The sequence below is a fragment of the Vipera berus genome (assembly GCF_964194415.1).
Source record: "Vipera berus genome assembly, chromosome: 7".
Taxonomy (NCBI): Eukaryota; Metazoa; Chordata; class Lepidosauria; order Squamata; family Viperidae; genus Vipera; species Vipera berus.
Window position 1 is genome coordinate 58,541,859 of NC_138209.1, and position 23,445 is coordinate 58,565,303.

Genomic DNA, 23,445 nt, shown 5'->3' on the forward strand with positions numbered 1-23,445 from the left:
CCTGGCTGACTTATGCAGCCCGGGATGGGACACGAGGCTGGCTCCAGGCAGTGATTACTGCTTCTTTGAGTCAGGGTAGTTTTCCCGCCGCCTTGAAGGAGGCGGTGGTGAGACCCCTCCTCAAGAAGACTGCCCTGGACCCAGCAATTTTAAACAACTATCGTCCGGTCTCCAACCTTCGCTTTTTGGCGAAGGTTGTTGAGAGCGTGGTGGCGCAGCATCTCCCTTTGTTCTTGGATGAAGCTGACTACCTAGACCCGTACCAATCGGGTTTCAGGCCCGGGTACAGCACGGAGACGGCATTGGTCGCGCTGGTGAATGATCTCTGGCGGGCTCGGGACAGGGGTTGTTCCTCTGTCCTAGTCCTTTTAGACCTCTCAGCGGCTTTCGATACCATCGACCATGGTATCCTGCTGCGACGTCTCAGGGGGTTAGGAGTGGGAGGCACAGTTCTCCAGTGGTTCTCCTCTTACCTTCTGGGATGTTCGCAGTCGGTGTTGGCAGGGGGGCAGAGATCGACCCTGAGACCTCTCATTTGTGGAGTTCCTCAGGGATCGGTTCTCTCGCCTCTCCTGTTCAACATCTATATGAAGCCGCTGGGTGAGATCATTCGTGGTTTTGGAGTTGGGTATCACCAATATGCTGATGATACCCAGCTTTTTATTTCGACCCCAAACCACCCCAGTGATGCCCTCGATGTGATGTCCCGTTGCCTGGACGCGGTCCGGGTCTGGATGGGGAGGAACAGGCTTCGATTCAACCCTGACAAGACTGAGTGGCTGTATGTGCCGGCATCCCGGGAAATTCCGATTATTCCATCATTGGCCATGGGGGGGTGAGCTATTACCCCCCGTAGATAGGGCCCGCAACTTGGGGGTCCTTCTAGACTCACAGCTCTCCTTGGAAGAGCATATTGGAGCTGTGACTAGGGGGGCCTTTGCCCAGGTTCGCCTGGTGCGCCAGTTGCGGCCCTATCTAGACCGGGATGCCTTGCGCACAGTCACTCATGTGCTCGTGACCTCTCGTCTAGACTACTGTAATGCTCTCTACATGGGGCTGCCCTTGAGGTCCACCCGGAGACTCCAGCTGGTGCAGAATGCAGCCGCGCGAGTTGTCTTGGGAGTTTCCCGATACTCCCATGTTACACCTTTGCTCCGCGAGCTGCATTGGCTACCGGTTGCTCTCCGGGTGAGGTTCAAGGTGTTAGTTATGACTTACAAAGCCCTTCATGGCATGGGTCTGGATTACCTACGGCAACACCTGGGGCCGGCATCAACTTCCCTCCGTCCAGTGCGCTCCCACAGAGAGGGCCTCCTCAGGGTGCCGCCAATCAAAGAATGCCGATTGGTGACCCCCAGGGGGAGAGCGTTCTCTGTGGGTGCGCCAGACCTTTGGAACTGCCTACCGGTTGAGCTCCGGATGGCCCCCGACCTTCGCTCCTTCCGGCGCAATCTCAAAACATTCTTTTTCGAACAAGCTGGCCTGGTCTGATGGGATGGGGTTGGGTTTTTAAAACTAGTTTTAACTTTAATATGTATTGATTTTATGGGCATGATGTTTAATGGTTTTTTAATTTTTGTATTCGATTTTTATTGTGTATTGCCCTGTTCACCGCCCTGAGTCCTTCGGGAGAAGGGCGGTATAGAAATCAAATTATTAAATTAAATTATTAAATTATATCTTTCCCCCCTTTTATGGGTTCCTCTTCTACATCTTCCCTAGCTTTAGTCTGCAGGTCCACTATTGATGCACAGTCATGTTCTACTTCTTGCTTAGCCCATTTTGCTCCTATAAAAAAAATCAGATGACTTGATCCCTCCCCTAGTAGTTAATATTAGATCAGATTGATCTATAAGAATTGTCTCTAATTCCAACAACCTTGAGTCTGTCATCCGTTTTGAGGCTCTGTTTGATAGTAACAACCCAACCTAATGGTTGGTTGTCACTATTAATGCCCCCCCAAAAGTCAATTTCTTGGCTTCTTCTACTAACAAAGCCACAGCTGCACAGGCTTGAATACACCTTGGCCATCCTTGGATGACATAATCTAAATCAGACATGTCAAACTCACGATGTCATGTGATGTCACACAATGTATCGGGATGGTTTTGCTGGCAATGGGGTGGGTGCGGCTTCCGCATGACGCATTCAGCCCCCGGGCCAGCAGTTTGACACCCCTGATCTAAATACTTAGACAAGTAAGCTATTGGCTTTTGTTGTCCCGCCCATTTCTGAGTCAATATTCCAATGGCATGTCCTTCATGTATCCCCACCCAGATGAAATGGTTTCTTCAGCAAGGGTAGAGACAATATCAGGGCCTGCATTAAAGCCATTCTCAAAATCCTTTCTTTCTGCTGGTGTCCATTCTAATCTCTCAGGTTGGTTTTGTAAGTTTTTCATGTAACTTTTTAGTCTTGCTAGAATATTCTGATATCCATAACCTCAAGAATCCCCTGAAGGCTCTTTTTGTTATTGGTAATTGTAATTTTATTATAGCCTCAATTCTTTTGCTATTTTCCTTTTCCCTTCAACTATAATATGTCCCTAGATATTTTACCTCCTTTTCTATCAATTGGGCTTTATTTTTAGACACCCTCAAACCTTTTTCTGCCAAAAAGCTTAGTAACTGTACTTTAGCTTCCTCTGCTTTATTCTTTTCTCCTGTCAATAGCAAATCATCTACATATTGAAAAAGTGTCACTTGTGGAGGTTTCTGATATTCCTCCAGAATTTGTTCCAGAACTTGTCTGAATAAATTGGGTAATTCAGTATATCCCTGGGGTAACACTGCCCATTTCAGTTGTTGTTTTCTCCCTGTGTCTGGATCTTCCCATTCAAAGGCAAAGATGTCTCGGCTTCCTGGGTCCAAAGGACAAGACCAAAAGGCATCCTTCAAATCCAATACAGTATACCATTTATCCTGGGAAGGTATTCTACCCAGGACGGTATAAGGATTGGGAGCCACAGGATACCTAGGCACCACTACGTCATTAATTTTTCTCAAATCCTGCATCAGCCTAAAATTTTCATCATGTTTCTTTACTGCCAGGATAGGGTGTTATAAGGAGACATGCAGGGTTCTAATAACCCATGCTTTAACAGTCCCTCCACCACTGGTTTCAACCCTTCTTCCCTCCATGATTATGTTATATTGTTTGTAATGTATAGCTTCTCCTGGCTGTTTAAGAGTTAATTTTAACGGTTTAATTTGAACCCTTCCCCTATTCCCCTCCTTTGCGCAAACTGAGGGGTTCGCTTTTCCTTGAGCTTCTGCACTCAAAGCCATGTTTACAAATATTTCTCTTTCATTGCCTATAATAACAATCCCCAATTTACCAATTAAGTCCCTTCCAGCCAAATTGCAGCTCCCTTCTACCGATGCAAAATCACACTATACCCCAGACTCTTTTTCTTTGGACTTAACTATTGTTGTTGTTGTTAGCTGCGAAGTCGTGTCCGACCCATCGCAACCCTATGGACAATGTTCCTCCAGGCCTTCCTGTCCTCTACCATCTTCTGGAGTCCATTTAAGCTCATGCCTACAGCTTCAGTGACTCCATCCAGCCACCTCATTCTCTGTCGTCCCTTTCTTCTCTTGCCCTCAATCTTTCCCAGCATTAGGCTCTTCTCCAGTGAGTCCTTCCTTCTCATTAGGTGGCCAAAGTATTTGAGCTTCAACTTAATGATCTGGCCTTCTAAAGAACAGTTGGGGTTGATCTCCTCTAGGACTGACCGGTTTGATCACCTTGCAGTCCAAGGGACTCACAGGAGTCTTCTCCAGCACCATAGTTCAAAGGCCTCAATTCTTTGGCGCTCAGCCTTTCTTATGGTCCAACTTTCACTGCCATACATTGCAACTGGGAAGACTTAACTATAGTAGGTTCAAAAATTCTAGCTTCTACTATATGCCCACCTACTCCTTGTGCCCTAAGTTTTTCCTTGTCCAATTTTCAACTCTTTTGGTATGAAGTTCAATGTGGATCTTGTAGTTCCAGAATCAACCAAAAACATGCCGTCTTCATTCTCTGGTCCAACTTTCAAAGTTATCAGGGATTCCTGGAAAGCTGGACCACATCAAGGTGTCAAAAACTTGATGACCAAAAAAAGGGGAAAAGTGATAAAGTACAAGCAGTCCTTGATTTACAACAGTTCACTTAGTGACTGTTCGAAGTTACGGCACTGAAAAAAGTGACTTATGACCATTTTTCACCCTTAGGACTGTTGCAGCATCTCCAGGGTCATGTGATTTACATTCAGATGGTTGGCAATTGATTCATATTTATGAAGGTCACATTGTCCCAGGGTCATGTGATCTCCTTTTGCAACCTTCTGACAAGCAAAGTCAATGGGGAAAACCAGATTCACTTAACAACTGTGTTACTAATTTAACAATTGCAGTGATATACTTAACAAATGTGGCAAGAAAGGTCATAAAATGGGGCAAAATTCATTTAACAAATTTCTCACTCTGTTTATATCCTCTCTTCTTTCTGCCCTTCTTTTATATCATCTTGTCTCTCCCCCCTTCTTTTATATCGTCTCCTCTCCCTTCCCTTTTCTCTTCAGTGCACCTTCAGCTGACTGCTCTCCTCAAGGCTGCGCTTCTCCGTCTCTCTTTCAGTGTCCCCTTCTTTTTCCTCCGTTGTCTTTTTTTTCTCTCCCTCTCCTGCCAAGCCTGCTCCTTTTATAGTCTCTCCTATCTCTCCCCCCTCCTCTTCTTTTCCAGTTGTGCTGGAAACGCCGATGAGCTGGAGCTGCGTGCGCAGATCCTGGGCTCTCAGCACAACCCAGGCAACTCCTCAAGCAGCTCCAGCTGACTTTCCCACAAGCCTGTGTTGTGCTGCTGCTTTTTTAAACACTTTTTAACAGTGCTTTTTAACCCATCCTATCCGTACCACCTGCCAGATGCTGAAGTACCACCAGTGATATGCTTACCATTAGTTGAAAAGCCCTGTTTTAGGAAACTCATTTTTCCAGTGCCCTTCCTCCTTACAAAGCACATTTTTTCCCCAATCTGGGTCCAGAGAAATTTTCTCCTAGGGATTTATATTCCCTGGTGCCAAATGGCTATCCTCACCCTCAGCCTAGACCTCTCCCAAGACCCCTTATTGATTTCCTGTTTACTTCCCCCCCCCCCCCCGTCCTCTTTGCTGGCCTGCTTGCATCAATTGAGACATCATTTTTATCTTACATGTATCTCTCTCTTCTCTCTTTGCATAAACCTTCTGAGCCTTTTAATAAATATTCTGTTGTTTTAGTTTCCCATGTGTCTAATTTCTGTAATTTTACCTTAATATCCTCCCATGCTTTCCTTACAAATTGATATTTCAAAATCATTTGATGTCCTGGATTACCAGAATCCAAATGTCCATACTTTTGAAGTTGGCTTTTTAATCTCTCTAGACTTCAGCTGGTGTTTCCTCCTTTCCTTGTTCTAATGACAGTGCCTTCTGAATGTTAAGACACTGAGGCACTGCATTTTTAATACCTTCTATTAAATATCCCCTCTAAACAGCCATAGCTTTCCTCTCTGTACTCCTGTTACCATCCTACTTTGGAGCTGCATCAGGGATCTCATCTTGTTCATTCTTTTGTGGAAACTTTTTTTTACATTGTTCCTTAGGTGCTCTCCTAATCATCCCATTCTTCTCTGGTGTAAATAACATATTAAATATAGATTGCATCTCTCTCCATGAATATTACATAGGTCCTAAAAACATTTCAATCTGTTTTCCTACTTCTGTTGCGTTTTCTAATAATTTAGGCAGTTCCTTCTTGAAAGGAAGGGGCCTTTCAAGAGGGGTCTCCACATAACCCAGATTGTCTTTTCCCATAGGCTAAAAGGTGCTATAAAGATTTGTCCCCTTTTCTGATGTCTTGTGACCATAAGGGAAAAGCCTTCTGCCATGCTGTTTTTCATCTCCTCCTCTAATTCCTGGTTATTTTTGACTAATTTCTTGGTTTCCTTTGGTAGGTCCTCTGGTGCAGATGGCTTAACTTTGGACCCTATAGGTACAATGTCATCTTCCTCTTTGGGGCCAGGATATAGAGGAAGATTATCCATATATATACTATAATGCAGGGGTCCCCAACCCCCAGTCCGTGGACCAGTACTGAGCTGTGGCATGCCAGCAATTGGGCTGCACAAACAAGCAAAGCCCCATCTGTGACATGGAGACAGCACACAAAACCACATACTCTCTGGTCCGTGGAAAAAACTATCCCCACAGAACCAGTCCCTGGTGCCCCAAAGGTTAGGGAACTCTGCTATAATGTATCATCCTTCATCTAAATGCCTTGAGGCATTAATTCCCAGTTCTTCAACATTCTCCCTAAAGGAGTCCATTTTGGAATGTGGATATTTGTTTCCTTATTGGCTGGCACACTGGCTGGGGAGGTGTCCCTCCTCTTCGTAGTCTTATTGCTCATTAATATCCCTCTAGTATGTAGATACCCCTTGGGTATCTTACCTGTCAGGTAGAGTTGAAGTCCTTCCCTGAGTTGGCTGGCCTTTCCTTTAGGTTGTCACTAGGTCCTGGGTTTCCATCTTGGGAATTCCAATTCCTCTTTGTTCCAGTAGGGGTGATCTGACCGTTAGGGCTGGGGGAAAAAACATACGCACTCCCCTCTTCAGATATCCCCGGCTGCCAATGATGGAATGGATGCAAATCCCGGAAGAGCCCCCAAGACTGTTATGTGTTCCTGGCTACTTTCCTTTGTGACCAGAGGCAAGCTCGCCTGACCAATAACCAGCCGAGACACAGTGAAGGTCTTTTGTTTTGTTTATTGCAATAAGCGGAAGAAAAGCTTTCAAAGCTTGGTTCTCTTCCCTTCTTTATACAGCCGTCCCGGCTGCCATATCCCTCCTCGTTCCCCATTGGCTGAGGTACTATGAGGTTATACTCTTTCTGACCGCTTCTTACATATTTCCTGCTACCTTCCTTAAACATACTAAATCATATTCACATGTACAATAATATAAAAAATAGACATATTTAAATGGGTATTTTGAGTTCTGTGGATATTTATGACCCTTTTTAGAACAATAGGTTCTTTCCTGTTTTTTGATTCAGTATGCCTTCCCTCTTATTTTATTCAGCTTGTTTTCCTGTTTTTCAATTCAGTTAAATTTCCTTTGCTAGCCATTTCCTCTTATAGCTTGTATTCTTCCTTTTCCCACTCTAATTTTTCCTTTTCCCAGCTAATTTTTGCCTACACATTTATCTTACATCCTTTTATGCTATCTTTTCCTGGTTCTCATCCATTGTAGTTTCTTTGGCAAATTTGTTTTCCTATTCAATTAGTTTCCATTGTATTGTAGGTTTGACTGTCTCTGAAAAATCATCATATTGATATATATACTGCTCAAAAAAATAAAGGGAACACTTAAACAACACAATGTACTGTATTTAATAGTAGGATGTCTTATTTTGTGTTCCCTTTATTTTTTTGAGCAGTATATTTATTATGTCCTGCCCCCATATGCAGGGTTTTGCATGACTTACCTCTTCTCTCTTGGAGATGATTTTCTCTATTTTTATTTAGTGTGTGTCCATGTGGTGTTTTCAGTTACATTGACCACCAGAAGGCACCAAATTATTGCTTTCATCCTTTGGGACTCTTCAGACATAATGAATGCAGAAAGATGAAAAGCTCCTTACTGTATATGGTCATCTAAGTGGGTAGATCCTTATGTGTATTACTCAGGGAAGATTTGAACCCCATAGGGCAATATTTCCCCAACTTGGCCATTGTAAGATGTGTGGTTATCTAGAATTCGCTAGCCAGCAAAGGAACTGAAGTTCACACATCTTAGAGAGGCCAAGGTTGAGAAACACTGCCATACATAGAGTAACATCTAGCTACCCACACACGACAGGCCCAGCAAGGATGAAACTGGCTATGTGGTGGTTCCTGGTGGTCAAAGTACCTGGCTATAACAATGAAAAACAAGAGATTTAAGACGATTTTAAAAATCAAGTGAATCCGTTTTTCTAAAACTGCACATGATCCAAGAGAGAAGACATAAATCTGCTAGAGAAGGGAAAAAAAAGATGGCGTGACGGAGCTGGTGGAACTGCACTAAAAGGAAAACAAAACCCGTAAGACTAAGGGTGATTCCTGAACTTGAGCCAGGCACATGGAGAGGAGCTGCTGGAAACCTACAAAACGAGCTGAGATTTGCCAAGCATAGCAGCGCCTGGAGAGACGAGCAGGGATGGGGCTTTATAGGGTTCAGCCATATAAATTCACTTCCAGCCCAGCCTCCCTCGCGGAGTTATTGTTGTGGGGAGAAAAGGAAAGAAGACCCTGACACGTTTATTGAATGACAAAGGGAACCAATAAGAAGTGTCACTCTACTACAGAGCTCTACGTCTCTGTCCCGGGCATCCCTCTCTCTCTCTCTCTCTCTCTCTCTGGGCTGTTGCGGAAGTCAAGAGTGACATGCGAAGCTCCTCCCTCGCCGGAAAAGTCGGAGGCCCACGTGTCGCCGCAAATGACGAAGTGCGAGGACTGTCGCATTCTCCGCCGTGTCGTCATGGTTTCTTCCGGCCTTCAGCCTTTCTGCTTCCGGGGTAGAGGGTTGTGCGAGAGAAGGTGGATCCCCACCGCGGCTGCTGAGGGTGACGCTGCCGCCATCATGTCCGGCAGTAGCGGCACTCTCGCCGCTGCTGCCGCGGTCCCCACCGTCGCCACTTCCCTTCCCGAACAGCCACCTCCCCCGCCACCACCGCCTCCCCCGCCTCCCCCACCACAGCCACCACCCCCGCCGCCGCCGGGGAGCTCCGCAGGCGCCGCCGAGCCAGAGCTGGTGTCGCTCATCCTGAATCGCCTCAAGAGCCAAGGCCTTTTCGACCAATTCCGCCGCGATTGCCTGGCCGACGTGGACACCAAGGTGGGAAGCTACGGGTCTGGCCGTCTCGGGGCCCGTCCGCCCCCCGACACTGCGGCCCCATATTGCTACCCTCCCCCTTGTCCGAAAAACCATCGTCCAGATTGGTTCAATCTGGAGAGTCTTTTCCTGATATAGCATCTTTGAACAGGGAAGTTCTATCTCGCTGCCTTAGCAATCTTATTTTTAGAAGTGTCATTGTGTTTTAATCGGGTAAACTAGAGATAAGCATTTCTGTTTCACTATTGCTGTCAGACATAGATTCAACTGTCTTTTCAAGAGCTGGACATTTGGCTCCTCAGAATTGGGCTTGGATGCAGAGTAGATGATTTCTGGGCTTTATTAACAGAAAAAAAATTGCAAAATCATTTTATCAAGTTTTCTCATACTCTTTCCTAGATATATTTGAACAACTTGTCTACTGCCCTGATTCTACTTTCAGTATAACACTGCCCTATTTTTCAGGCTAACTTTTAGAATTAGTGAAAAATGCATGTATTTTTACACATTCAGAGTACATATAATAGTGTCTTCCAATGTATCATGAGCACTATATTGGATAATTCTATATTGTCAAGGGTACTACCCATGTGCTACCGATAGAATTCTGATACTAGCACCCATTTGGAAATGTATATATAGTTCTGGTCTTGGAAGTTCAATGTTACTGAGATTGAAAATAGTAGATTTCAACAGAACTAGTGTTGCATGGGTAATGAATTAATTAACTGTTGGTGAACTATAAACACACATACCTTGGCAAAAATAGGACAATTAATGTTACTCTTAATGTAAGAGTAAAATTAAGTTTTTCTTAAATATTTTTACATCAAATTATAAACTACCTTGTGAATCACTTCATACAATGATTGGATAAAAATATCTTACATATGATTTAAGATCATTACCTATTGGACAGAATTTATTGTTGGAATTATTGTCCCAAAAGTGCTTTTCAAAAGGCAACTGGAGTTTCTTGTTTTTTCCCCTTTGTTTAGTTCATCAATTAGCCCAGAGGCCATATCAAAATACAGAGTTCCAAAGACAAATTGTTAATAAAATCCTATATAAAACAGTTTAAAATGAAATTGGAGTACAATAATTTGATATGTAGATAAGTAAAATAAGATAAAAGTATGTTTCAGTATCACCCCTACAATCTACGTACCCCAATCAATCCCACATATGCTGATCTCAGCCAAATCATTTTACTCAAGTACTGAGTCGTATTAAATGTTTTCAGATTCTGGCGGGACTTAAGGTATGTTGTTTTGATATGGGGTTCCCAATGGATCATTTGTTTAATATATGAACCAAGGTACCTGTCTCTCACCCTCTTATACAAACAACAATCAAATAGTATGTGAGTCAAGTGTTCTACCTCTGCTGTTCTGCAAATGCAGATACATTCATTATATGGTATCTAACCATTGCATTGAGCTGTTCAAGTCTCCCTAAGATGTTTTGGCAATTGTAACTTTAAATAGCTTTCTGTTTGAAAAGTATGTTTATATTTACTCAACCATTTCAAGTTACAGCCTTACTAAGAGTAGCTATATCACTTTGTGCTTCTATGTCCATAATTCTTTGGGCAACTATTTTTTTAACTTGTTCTCCTGTTGCACAGAAGACAGGAAGGCCACAGCTTCTTACAAAATTTGTCAAGTTTAGTAATCCAAGAAGTTTGTACTTGTAATTTTATCTGCTCTAATATACATAACTTAGGAAGTCTTATCAGTCTCCATTTTGCTGATTTTGCATCAGTAGTTATATGCTCTGATTTTAAACTCTGTGGAATTGTAGAAATTCCTAATTCAGCTCTAAGTGCTGCAGCAGATGTCCTTAGATCTATACCCAACATGCATCTCAGTTGCTGGGACTGTGTTCTAATACAGTAGAGTTTGGACCCCAGACTTCTGCTCCATACAAGAGCATAGGACTAACCTTAGCTTTATATATTTTAATTAATGGGGCTAGGGGCCCTGGGTAACTATTATTTTTTTAATCTAAGCAGTAAATTCAAACAAGCTTTTGCTATGTGTACTTTGTTGATGATGGCAAACCCAAGATGCAGTCTTAGAAAAAGTTATGCCTCAATATAAAAAGGTGTTAACCTGTTCAATTGGTTCACCCCCTAATTGCCATCTATATCTCTGATGATGTTTTCCAAACACCATAATTTTTTATTTGGATTTACTAATAGTTATCCTGGCAGTAGGAGTTATCCTGACTTTTAATAGCCTATGTAATCCTACTTGTGAATACAATAATATAATCATATCAGTATAGAGCAAGATGTTACAATATGTACTTTAGGACCATTGGCATATGTACCATGGGATCCTTCATTAATCCTAGCAAGTTATTGATGTATAAATTAAATAATAATGGAGCTAAAAATACACCCTTATCTTACCCCTTTATTTGTGTGGATCCTGTTGATTAGAGCTCCATTAACCCCAAACCACACTTTCAAACAGGTATTTGTGTGAAGGGCTTTAATCAAAGCCAGCAGTCTAGGTTTTACTTTTAAGAGCTGTCAGTTTACTCTAGGTGTTTGGTGTTTACCATACCAAATGCAGCTGTGAGATCTATAAAAGCAGCAATAGGGGTCTCCTCTTATAGGCAAATTTGGCAATTAGATGGTTCAAGACAAAGCAGTTATTGATGGTAGATCGGCTTTGTCTAAAATCTGCTTGTTCTACGAGGATATATGATTTCCCTCTATCCAGCTTTCAATTCTATTCAAAAGACACCTAGCATATATTTTTGTTACAATGTCAATCAAACTTATGGTCCTAGAGTTACTAGGGTCCTTTTTGTTCCCTTTTTTTGTATATGGGGACAACTATTGCCATCTTCCATCCAGCTGGAATATGGCAGGTGTTATTTATATGTGGAAAAAAATCTGCCAGTAATAGACCCCATTAATTATTTGTTAAATAATTCTGGTAAAAAATTCTCACCTGGGGCTTTATTACTCTTTAGATTATTCAATAATCTTCCTTCTGTTAAATTAAACCAATTACTAATTAATGATAAAGCCGCCGCCTCATAATATAATTTAAAATTGGGCATTTTAAGACCACCTCTTTCACATATATCTTGTATTATCCTAAGTTTTTCTCTTGGTCTTTTCCCTGCCCAAATGAATTTATTAATACCTTTCTGCCATTCCTCCAAATTTGAATCTTTTTTAAGTATAGGTATCATTTGAAACAAAAATAAAAATTTTGGTAAAACATTCATTTTAACTGCTGCAATTCTTCCCAATAAAGACAATTGTAATTTTTTCCAAGTATCTAATTCTTTTTGTATTTTTAACCATAACAATTCATAATTATTTTTGTATAATTTCACATTTGAATCTGAAAGATTCAAATATTTAATCTTTTTAGCTATTTCAAATCCTGTTAATTCTTCTAAAACTACCTTTTGTTCTGTAGTCATATTTTTAGACAAAATTTTAGTTCTTTGCCTATTAACCTTAAATCCAGAAACTTGTCCATATTGCAAAATTATTTCCATTAAATCTATAACCGACTGATTCGGTTGACCCAATGTAATAACCAAGTCATCTGCAAACGCTCTCAATCTATAATCTTGATCTTTAATTTTAATTCCCTTTATTTTATTTGAGTCACGTATCTTAATAATATTTCCAATGTTAAAACAAACAGCAATGGTGACAACAGACATCCCTGTCTTGTGCCCTTTTCGATTTTGCAAGCTTCTGTTAAACTACCATTGATTATTATTTGGGCTGTTTGTTTCTGATATATTGCCCTAATAGGTTGTAAAAACTTATCACCAAACTCCATCTTCTCTAAAACTTTAAATAAAAATTGCCAATTCAATTGATCAAATGCCTTTTCAGCATCCAAAAAAATTAATGCTGCAGGGACTTGGTTATTTCTTTCCAAATATTCTAATAGGTTTACAATATGTCTCACATTATAAATAAATAATAAATAAATAAACCTTTATTGTCAAAGTACAACATGTGTACATTGAGATTAGCTGAGCCTCCCCCTGTGCTCTCTGCCCCCAACACACAGTGACAACAAACCCTCCATCCCACCACACTATGTGAACCAACTACACCACACACCGGCCTCCCAAGTCAATTCTGCATAAGATTATGTCCCATTTAAAAGCCTAACAGCCCACGGATAAAAGCTATTTTTCAGCCTGTTGGTACGGCTGGCTATATTCCTATATCTCCTACTGGATGGTAGGAGAATAAAGAGATACCGTCCAGGGTGTGAGTCATCCCTGTGAATCTTCCTCATTCTTCCAAGGCAACGAGCCCTGGCAATGTCATCCAGTGGTGTCAGGGAACAGCCCACAATGTCTTGTGCTGTGCTCACTACCCTCTGTAATACTTTCCTATCCGCGGCTGTCAGACCAGCATACCAAACCACAATACCATACGAGAGGACGCTCTCTATGGTAGACCGGTAAAAGAGGGTCATTAGCTGTTGTTCTACCCTGTTCTTCCGCAAGATCCTAAGAAAGTGAAGCCTCTGTTGGGCCTTTCTAGCCACCTGAGTTGTGTTAACTTTCCAGGTCAGATCTTCACAGAGGTAGACACCCAGAAATTTAAAGGAGGAAACTCTCTCTACACAGTCCTCCCCGATGTAAAGTGGGGCAGGTTCCTCCTTTTTTCTCCGGAAGTCTAACACCATCTCTTTCGTCTTGCCGATGTTTAGGTGCAAGTTGTTGTTACTACACCATATGGATAGTTTTTGTACCTCCGCCCTATATGCTGTCTCATCCCCACCTGTAATAAGACCCACCACAGTTGTATCATCTGCAAACTTGATTATCGCAGTGGATGGGTCAGATGATACACAATCATAAGTGTATAAAGAGTACAGGTAGGGGCTAAGCACACAGCCCTGTGGCGTGCCGGTGCAAAGCTTCAGGGGGGTGGACAAAACAGACCCGACTCTCAGTGTTTGTACCCGATCCCTAAGAAAGTCTTGAATCCAATCGCAGATAGCGGGGGAGAATTTCAAGTCAGTCAGCTTCTTGATGAGAATGCTCGGCAAAATAGTGTTGAAAGCCGAGCTGTAGTCAACAAAAAGCATCCTGACGTAACTTCCAGGTTTGTCGAGATGACTTGCTACAGAGTGTAAAGCAGTAGCTATGGCATCGTCTGTCGACCTATTTCCCCTGTAGGCAAATTGATGTTTATCAAAGTCCAGTGGGAGGCATGTCCTAAGATGTTGGAGAACCAATCTTTCGAAGCATTTCATGACTACAGACGTTAATGCAATAGGTCTGTAGTCATTCAGGCACTCAACTGCAGTTTTCTTGGGGACTGGGACAATGGTAGCTGCCTTCAAGCATGATGGTACACATGCCGTTTGCAAGGAGATGTTAAAAATCCTTGTCAGGACCCCTGCTAATTGATCGGCACAATTCCTGACCACTATCCCCAGCACCCCATCTGGGCCTGCGGCTTTGCTGGGATTACTTTTCATTTGTCTACCACTTATAAATCCTGTTTGATCACTATAAATCATTTGCTGCATAACCTTCATTAATCTATTTGCTAAGATCTTTGCAAATATCTTATAATCCGTATTTAGAAGCGATATAGGTCTATAATTTTTTGATTGGGTAAGATCTTGATCTTTCTTTGGAATCAATGTTATAAATTTTGTTCTCCACGATGGAGGCACTTCCCCTCCAGACTGAATTGTCCTAAATAATTCTTTCAAAGGTTCCACCAACTCTTAATTGTAAATTTTTATAATAAGTAGCTATCAAACCATCTGTTCCAGGTGTCTTACCCACTTTTAGTTGTTTAATTGCTAAAATAATTCCTTCAGCAGTTATCGGTTGATTCATCCCTTCCCTCTGTTCTTGTGTAAGTGTAGGGATATTCACTTCTTGTAGATACCTATCTATATCTAAACCTTGAGTTATATCCCTTGCATATAATTTAGAATAAAATTCAACAAAAGCCTTTTTAATAAGATTTTGTTGAAATACCACTTTGCCCTTATATTCTATCTTGTCTATATTACGTGACTTTTGTTTTTTCCTTAACAAATAAGCTAACCATCTACCTGCCTTATTAGCATTGTAAAAAGTATTATGTTTGACATATCGTAAGTTAGTTGCCACTTGATCTGCCATCAACATATCAATCTGCCCTCTTAACAAATTGATTGCTTCTTTCAACCTCTTATTCAGTGAGTTCAAGATAAAAGCCCTCTCTTTCATCTTTATTTCCTCTAATTCTTTACGCTTATATTCCAATCTACGTCTATATTTATTATTCAAATATATTAAAACTCCTCTCATATAAGCTTTACTTGCATCCCAAACCATTTCAATTGGAGTACCCTTGTGCATATTTATAGTAAAAATTATTTCATTTGTTTTTTAGATTCTTCCAAATTTTCTTCATATCTAAACAAATTCTCATTTAATCTCCAAGATCTCCTATCTCCCTTCCCCTTGTCCAATTCCATCCATACTGGACTGTGGTCTGATAAGATTCTTGGACATATCTTAATCTTCTTAACCCTAGAAAAAAAATCATTAGTAGTTAATACAAAGTCAATCCTGGAAAAAGATTGATGTCTGTCAGAAAAAAAAGTAAAATCCCTTTCTTCCATGTTTCGTTCTCTCCAAACATCTCTCAGTACCAGATCATCTTTCATGTCAAAAAAAGATTTAGGCACTCTAGCATCATTTGGAGTACTTTTGAAAGGTCCTTTTTATCTTTTTGTGTATCCAATACTCCATTCCAGTCTGCCATTAAAATACACGATTTATAATCCCATTGAATTATTTTATTATGTAGAAGTTTATAAAATTCTCCTTGCTGTTGATTAGGTGCATATAATCCAGTTAAAAGTATTTTCTTCCCTTCTATTAAAAGTTCAATTATAATATATCTTCCTTGTTTATCTGCTTCAATTAAGTTAGCTGTTAAATTCTTTTTCACATAAATGACTACACCATTTTTCTTTTCTGGAGCAGATGCAATAAACTGCATACCCAATCTAGAGTTTATCAAATATTTTTGATCAGATACACGGATATGCGTTTCCTGCAAGCATATAACATTATTTTTAAATTGTTTCAAGTACTGAAATATTTTCTTTCTCTTTTGCGGTGAATTTAAACCATTAACATTCCATGTTAGAAACTTTGTCACCATTTTTTGCAACTTGAAGCTTTCGGAGCGTATCTTGCAGATCCACAAGCATCTGCTTCTTTGGTCTCGCTCCTCCCACTGCTTCAGTATAAGTAGATTCTTGAGTTGTAATTGTAGTATATTGTTTCTGTTGTTGTTGTTGTTTTCGTCTGGTTGCAGCCCGTCTCACTCTTTGAGCCCTTGATTCTTCTAATGGAGCCAAGGGCTGCACAATTTCCAAAGTTTGCTGTGCTTCTTTTGAAATCAGCGAGATAATTTCTTCATCTCGCTGTGTATCTTCCAATTGTGTCTGTCGCGCTTCTTTTCCCTTTTAATTTCTGGGGATGTCGGTGAGTCTGCCTTCAATATGTTACAATAAAAATCTCGTGCCTTCAGAACTGTATTAAGACGATATCTTGTACCAACATAATTCACCACTATCCCAGTTGGTATCTCCCATGTAAACTGGATCTGTCGTTTTTTTTAATTCATCTGCCAGAAAAACAAATTCTTTCCTATTTCTTAAAATTCTTGGTGGTATTTCTTTCAAAATTAAAACCTCTTGATCAGCCACTTTAAATCTGTTGTTATAAAAGGCTTGTATGATCGCATTTCTGATCTTCCTCTTTGTGAAGTAAACAACCACATCTCTTGGTAGTTTTCTTTGCCTAGCAATCCAGGAATTGACATGAAATATTTTGTCTATTTCAATATAAAATCTTCAGCTCGCCAACCCAAAATAGGCGCCACAGCTTTTGCCAATATCTCTTCCAAGTTTTCTTGTGGATTTTCTTTTCAGACCTCTGATCCTCAAGGCAAACCCCATGTCCCTATATTGTATCATCACCACCTCATCATCAATTTTATCCATTTTATTCTCAGCTTCACTGATTTTAGCTTCCAATATCAAATTATTTTGATTAACGTCTTCCACACGTTCATCCAGACTCTCAGTACAAACTTTCAGTCCCTGAAATGCCAGCAAAATATCCTTTCGTATTTCCTTATTTTTCTCATTAATAAGCTCTGCCATTTGCTCAGATATTTGCTCAGATTGAAGTTTTAAGGCATCTTTTAAATCTTGTAGTGTTAATGTGGGTGTAGGTGCTGCGGGGGTGTGTGGCATCAATGTTTGAAGTCCAGATTGTTGAACTGGTGAAGCCCCCGCACTTTTAGAAGCAGGGAATCTAGGTGGTTTGGAAGCCATTTTAACATTTCACTTTTCCGCCCAAATTGCAACTTTGTTGCTTCAGTGTTAACTATCCAAGTCTTTTAAATCACTTTTAAGCCAACTTCAAATGTTTTTAACAGTCTTTTACAACTATAAAAATCTACTTTATATCTTCCCCCTTTTTTAATTTTCCTTATTCTTTGTTCTTCCCACTTTCTCTAAAGATTTATTCCAGCGCCATCTTCCTCCCCTTCTTTTAAGTTAAACCGGAGTTAAAGATCATATACTTACTGTTTCAATATTCTCCTGCTCAGCTCTGCCTGCGTCCAAGTAATCCAAAGTACAATATTGGGAGCAGGGATGGTTGCAGCGTCCTGCTCTGTTTCAAAACCTTGAAACAGAGGAGTCCCCGAGTCCGGAGCTGATTCAGGCTACGAGGGAGCTCTCATCCTTCGACCCCCAGAATGATAATTCTGGGGGTCTGGGGGAGCTCTACCTCTACCTGAATGCCTGAGGGGGGATTTCCAAACTGTGAAACAGCTGATTGTTGCTGTTTTCGCAATTTAAACGGGGCTGACGGTCAGAAATGACCGTCTTCGACGGAGCCTTGCCACCCGGAAGTCCGCTCTTCTTTATCTTGATTGCCAGTATTCCTCTGATTTAGATCTAAGACTGGCATTTCTACTCATGATTGAGGATTCCGATCATCTTTCTCATTTTATCGTACTGGGTAGTTAATTTGAACTTGTACTGTAATATCCTACTGAGTATCCTTTTCCTTTATTTTTGCTTTTGACTAACATGCCTTCTCTTTTTCTTTGTTGGGGATTTAGTGCTCTCAGAAACCAAGCTTGACAGCAATTCCACAGAAGAGTAGCTAGAGGGGAACAGATTTCAGCGTTAAACTAATTATTCTGATTTTCTTTATAATCAGCTGTTGATCTCCTGGGCAACAGGTGGCAAACTGATGGACTAATTCTTCTTCATCATTCATAAACTGTAACTTTCCATTAAGTGTGTCTGGATTATCTTTTTTTATTCTTATCTTGTTCTGTCCTTGTTAATAGAGGGATTCTTTGCTTGGCTGTTAATGTTTTAGAATTTTCAAGGTTGGAGTCAGCCTCCCTCGCTGTCTTGGCTCTCTGCCCAGATTTTAGCAGAAGCTGGGTTTGGGTGGTATGAAACACCCATATTGGCCAAATACAATATTTCCTTAGAAAGATTTCAAGCCTGAATAGCATCGATGGAAGAACAGTCTACCCAAAAGTTAGCAATATTCTTTTATAACCATGCGTGCTGGGGAGTCAAGAAATCTCTGTTAGTTCATTAGCATGTGCCCTGTAATGTAAGAGTTGGGAAAGAGAGTTCACTATTGCTCATCTATTATGCCACCTGCCCCTGCTGAAGGAATATCAGCAACTTAGAATAGTGTCACTGCGTGTTTTTTTAGTTTTGCCAGCTTCGCTCATTTCTACTTGTACATCTCTTTCTGCTCTGCACCTGTGTTATTATCTTATCATGTAACCATAGTGACTCCAGCTATGTCCAGCAATGCTGACTTCGAATTGGGTATATTGGCAAAGTCTTTAAAGATCTGAAAGGTCTCAGATTTTTCTCTCATAGGAAATACATATCCATATCTAGAATAATTATCAACAATTGTCAAGAAATACCTTTTACCACCAATTGGTGCAAAAGGACCCACTATGTCAGTGTGTACCAAATCAAAAATGTGTGTTACAGGCGTGTAGCGCGTTTTGGAATTGCTGCTGCTTTGGATTTGGCTTTCTTGCAGACAGCACAGTCCAAGAACACCTTACACCCCTTTAGATCCAAACCTCTTGCGAACTCTGGCATCTTCTTCAGAACATGGAAACTGGCATGACCCAATCTTCTATGCCACTTATGGATACACCTGGAATGCAAAGGTTTACCTGTTAGTGAATTCTCAACATTAGCATTTTTATTAGGAACCTCAGGCTTGCTGTGAGCAACCTGTGTCTTATTTGTCCTTTTATTGGCTTTAGGAGCCTTTGGAGTAGCAGCAGGATCTCTCTCTGGGACATCTCTCACTGGGCCTGTGCTCTCCCTTTTTGGAGCTTGTATACTTGCCTGCTCTTGTGGCTTAGACTTTGGCTTTAAGTAATAAACACCACCAATCAACATGGTTTCAGCAACAATATCTCCATCTTTAACTACATAACTTGCTTTTTCAAGATGATGTACCTGGAATTTTGATACCCTAGACAAGTGACTCTGACTAAGCAAACTACTATTAGCTGATGGTACGTAGTAAACATTGGGAATGAATGCACCGAGCTCTTCAATGTAGCATCTTGGCATCCTTGGAACGTAGGCTCTTCCACAGAAGGGACGCCTCACTGGAGCCTTCGATGCAGGGGGTTCCCTTAAATGTAGTGCGGCTTGCTTAAGTGCCTCTTCTTTGGTTACAATTCTGCATACATGATCCACTGTGCATTGAGCAATAGGCACTTGATTTATTTATTTATTTATTTATTTATTTATTTATTTATTTATTTATTAGTTTTTATAAACCGCCCTTCTCCCGAGGGACTCGGGGCGGTGTACAGAGGAAGGAATGTATACAGATTGAACAATAAAAATAATAAGAAACACTAATGAAAAACAAACTGGGACCCCAATTAACGCTATCATGCCAGGCCGGACTGCTGGAACAGGAAAGTTTTTAAGTCGCGACGGAAGGTACGGAGGTCAGGGGCCATCCGGATTTCGGTTGGTAAGCTGTTCCAGAGGGCTGGCGCACCCACTGAGAATGCCCTCCCCCTGGGGGCCACCAGCCGACATTCCTTGAGCGGTGGCACCCTGAGGAGGCCCTCTCTGTGGGAGCGCACAGGACGGTGGGGTGCTGACATTGGCAGAAGGTGCTCCCGTAGGTAGTCCGGACCCAAGCCATGTAGGGCTTTGTATGTCATTGTTAGCACCTTGAACTTCACACGGAAGGCAACCGGAAGCCAGTGCAGCGCACGGAGGAGAGGCGTGATATGGGAGTATCGGGAGGCTCCCAAGAGTGTCCGTGCCGCCGCACTTTGCACCAGTTGAAGCTTCCGAGTGGATCTCAAGGGCAGCCCCATGTAGAGAGCGTTACAATAGTCTAGGCGAGAGGTCACAAGGGCATGGGTGACTGTACGTAAGGAATCCAGGTCCAGATAAGGCCGTAGTTGGCGAACTAGTCGAACCCGGGAGAAGGCCCCCTTGGTCACAGCTCCTATGTGGTCTTCCAGGGAGAGCTGCGAGTCTAGGAGGACACCCAGGTTGCGGGCCCTATCAACAGGGGGAAGTAACTTGTCCCCAATGTTAAGCAGTGGGACGTTCTGAATATCCTGACTTGCCGGTACGTACAGCCATTCAGTCTTGTCCGGGTTCAGTTGAAGCCTGTTTCTCCCCATCCATTCCCGGACCGCTTTCAGGCAGCGGGACATCACGTCTAGGGCATCACTGATATTGTTTGGAGTTGAGATAAAAAGCTGGGTGTCATCAGCATACTGATGGTACCCTACTCCAAAACTGCGAATGATCTCACCCAGCGGTTTCATGTAGATGTTGAACAGGAGAGGCGAGAGGACCGACCCCTGAGGGACTCCGCAAGCGAGAGGCCTCGGGGTCAACCTCTGTCCCCCTGTCAGCACCGACTGCGAGCGACCCTGGAGAAAGGAGGAGAACCAACGCAGAACCGTGCCTCCCACTCCCAGTCCCCTGAGGCGTCGCAGCAAGATACCATGGTCGATGGTATCGAAAGCCGCCGAGAGGTCTAATAAGACTAGGACAGAGGAATGGCCCCTGTCCCGGGCTCTCCAGAGATCATTCATCAGAGCGACCAATGCCGTCTCCGTGCTGTAGCCCGGCCTGAAACCCGATTGGTACGGGTCCAGATAAACCGCTTCATCCAGGATCTGAGGAAGTTGGTGCGCCACCACGCTCTCAACAACCTTCGCAAGGAAGCGAAGATTGGAGACTGGACGAAAGTTATTCAAAGAGGATGGGTCCAAGGTGGGCTTCTTGAGGAGAGGTCTCACCACCGCCTCCTTCAAGGCGGTGGGGAAGTGACCCTCACTCAGAGAAGCAGAGATGACCGCTAGGAACCAGCCTCGTGTCCCCTCTCGAGCTGCATAGGCCAGCCAGGAAGGGCACGGGTCCAGTAAGCATGTGGAGGAGCTCAACCTTCTCATAATCCTGTCCACTTCTTTAGGAGTTACAGGATCAAATTCTTCCCAGATGACGTCGACAAGACTGTCCATGTCTTGTTCTTCCATCTCAGCCCAGTTGGAGTCCAGGCCAGTTCGAATCCGAGCAATTTTATCCAGCAGATATTGACCAAATTCCTCGGCTCGACCCTGCAAGGGTTCCTCCCTCACCTCTTGGTTTAATAGGGAGCGAGTCACCCTGAACAAGGCAGCCGGGCGGTTATCTGCGGACGCGATGAGGGTGGAAAAGTAGTTTGATTTTGCCACCCTTATCGCAGCGAGATAAGACCTGGTGAGGATTCTTAGTCGCAATCGGTCGGATTCGGATCGACTGGATCTCCAACGGCTCTCTAGGCCCCGTCTCCGACGCTTCATCTCCCGGAGCTCCTCGGTGAACCATGGGGCTCGCTGGGATCTGCGCCGGGTCAGAGGCCGCAAGGGTACAACTCGGTCCAGAGCCTCCGTGGCTGCCTTTTCCCAGGCTTCCACTAAGGCATCCGCCGAGCTGTGAGCAGGGGGTGCATGCGTGTCCCTAAGCGCTGCCTGGAACTTATCAGGGTCCATTAGGTGCCTAGGGCGGTACCATCTGACTGGCACCGTGCACCCACGGTGGGGGGTGGCAAGGGGGAAGTCTAGCCGCAGGAGGTGGTGATCGGTCCATGACAGGGGCGTAACAGTTGTGGCACCCCCACCGATATCATCACGCCACCGTCCAGACAAGAACACCAAGTCTGGGTTGTGGCCTCTCTCATGAGTCGGCCCAGAAATTATATGCAACAGGTCCATGGCCGCCATGGAAGCCATGAACTCCCGAGCCAGTTCGGACGATCCTCCCAGGGACGGTAGATTAAAGTCGCCCAAGACCATGAGTCTTGGGAATTCAATCACCAACCCTGAGAGGACATTGAGTAGCTCGGGTAGGGCCGCCGCTGCACGATTAGGTGGTAGGTACGCCAGCAGCAGGCCCAACTGCGCCCCTGGGCCGTATCTCAGTAGGAGAGACTCACACCCGACCATCTGAGGGACGGTGGTCTCTCGCGGGCTAAGGGATTCCCTGATGATAACTGCCACTCCCCCGCCCCTCCCATGAGCCCGGGGCTGGTGCAGTACCTGGAAACCTGGCGGGCAGAGGTCAACCAGAGGAACACCCCCCTCTGGGCCCAGCCAGGTTTCCGTGATGCAGGCCAGGTCCGCATGCTCACTCTCCACTAGGTCACGAATGAGGTGAGCTTTGTTAGCTACGGACCTTGCATTCAGGTAGACCAGCCTTAGCATGGGAGGGTGCGCACCTTTGCTCCCGGGTCCTCCGGGGGAGAACAGAGGGTCGGAGCGTCTCACCGCTTGTACAGAGCGGAGATGACACTTCCGGTGATGATACGGCCCTCTGTCTGTGCACCTTCTGCCATTCCCCACCATCCTAGGGATGGGACGTTTGTCAGTACGCCACTGGGTGTTATCGGCGACTGGTCCTCGTTGTACGCCGTCGCGAACGGCCGTGGGCCTGGCATGCGTTATGGTGGCTGGAAGGCGTGCCTTTCCCGCGCAACCATAGTCTTCTCCCTCCCCCCTCCCTAACCCCACAAAAAACTTAACTAAGAACCTAATCAGGGGCCTCTTGTTGGGCTTATGCTGGTGGCCCCTGACCCTGCCCGGCCATCTCTCAGAGGCCCAGTGATTGGGCCCGTCATCAAGATTGGATGTGATGCAGGCGGGTCGCACCCAGGAGAGTGGGGAACCCCTGAGGGCGTGCAGTACTGTGCTAGAGTATTGAACGAGCATAGTCACAGGTGGTTCCGGGAAGGCTGTCCCCTGGATGGTGAAATTTGCAGGAGGGTCGAGTCGGGTAGGTGCGTTTCTGGATCGTCGCCCTGCCACTGCCACTTGGCCGGGCGAACCCCCAGAAGCAGGCCACTCCTCATCCTCTCACGATGGGTTGTGTCTCTGCTTCCGGAGGTGGTCCAGAACGTACTCTGGGTGAAGCATACCCCATAGAGCTCT

General features: G+C 43.5%; 1 protein-coding gene across 8 annotated transcripts in view; it reads left to right on the top strand.

Moving 5' to 3' along the window:
* Positions 1 to 8,506: 8,506 nt before the first annotated feature.
* The window catches only part of BOD1L1 (biorientation of chromosomes in cell division 1 like 1), a 180,129-nt gene continuing 165,190 nt past the window's right edge, over positions 8,507 to 23,445 (top strand). For all 8 annotated transcript variants that reach the window (XR_014027068.1, XR_014027069.1, XM_081332377.1 and 5 more), the window contains exon 1: positions 8,507 to 8,897. Coding sequence is in view for 6 of the 8 variants with exons in the window: in XM_081332377.1 (XP_081188503.1) it covers positions 8,541 to 8,897 (357 nt within the window). In the remaining 2 variants the exon portion in view is untranslated. The remainder of the gene's footprint in view (positions 8,898 to 23,445) is intronic.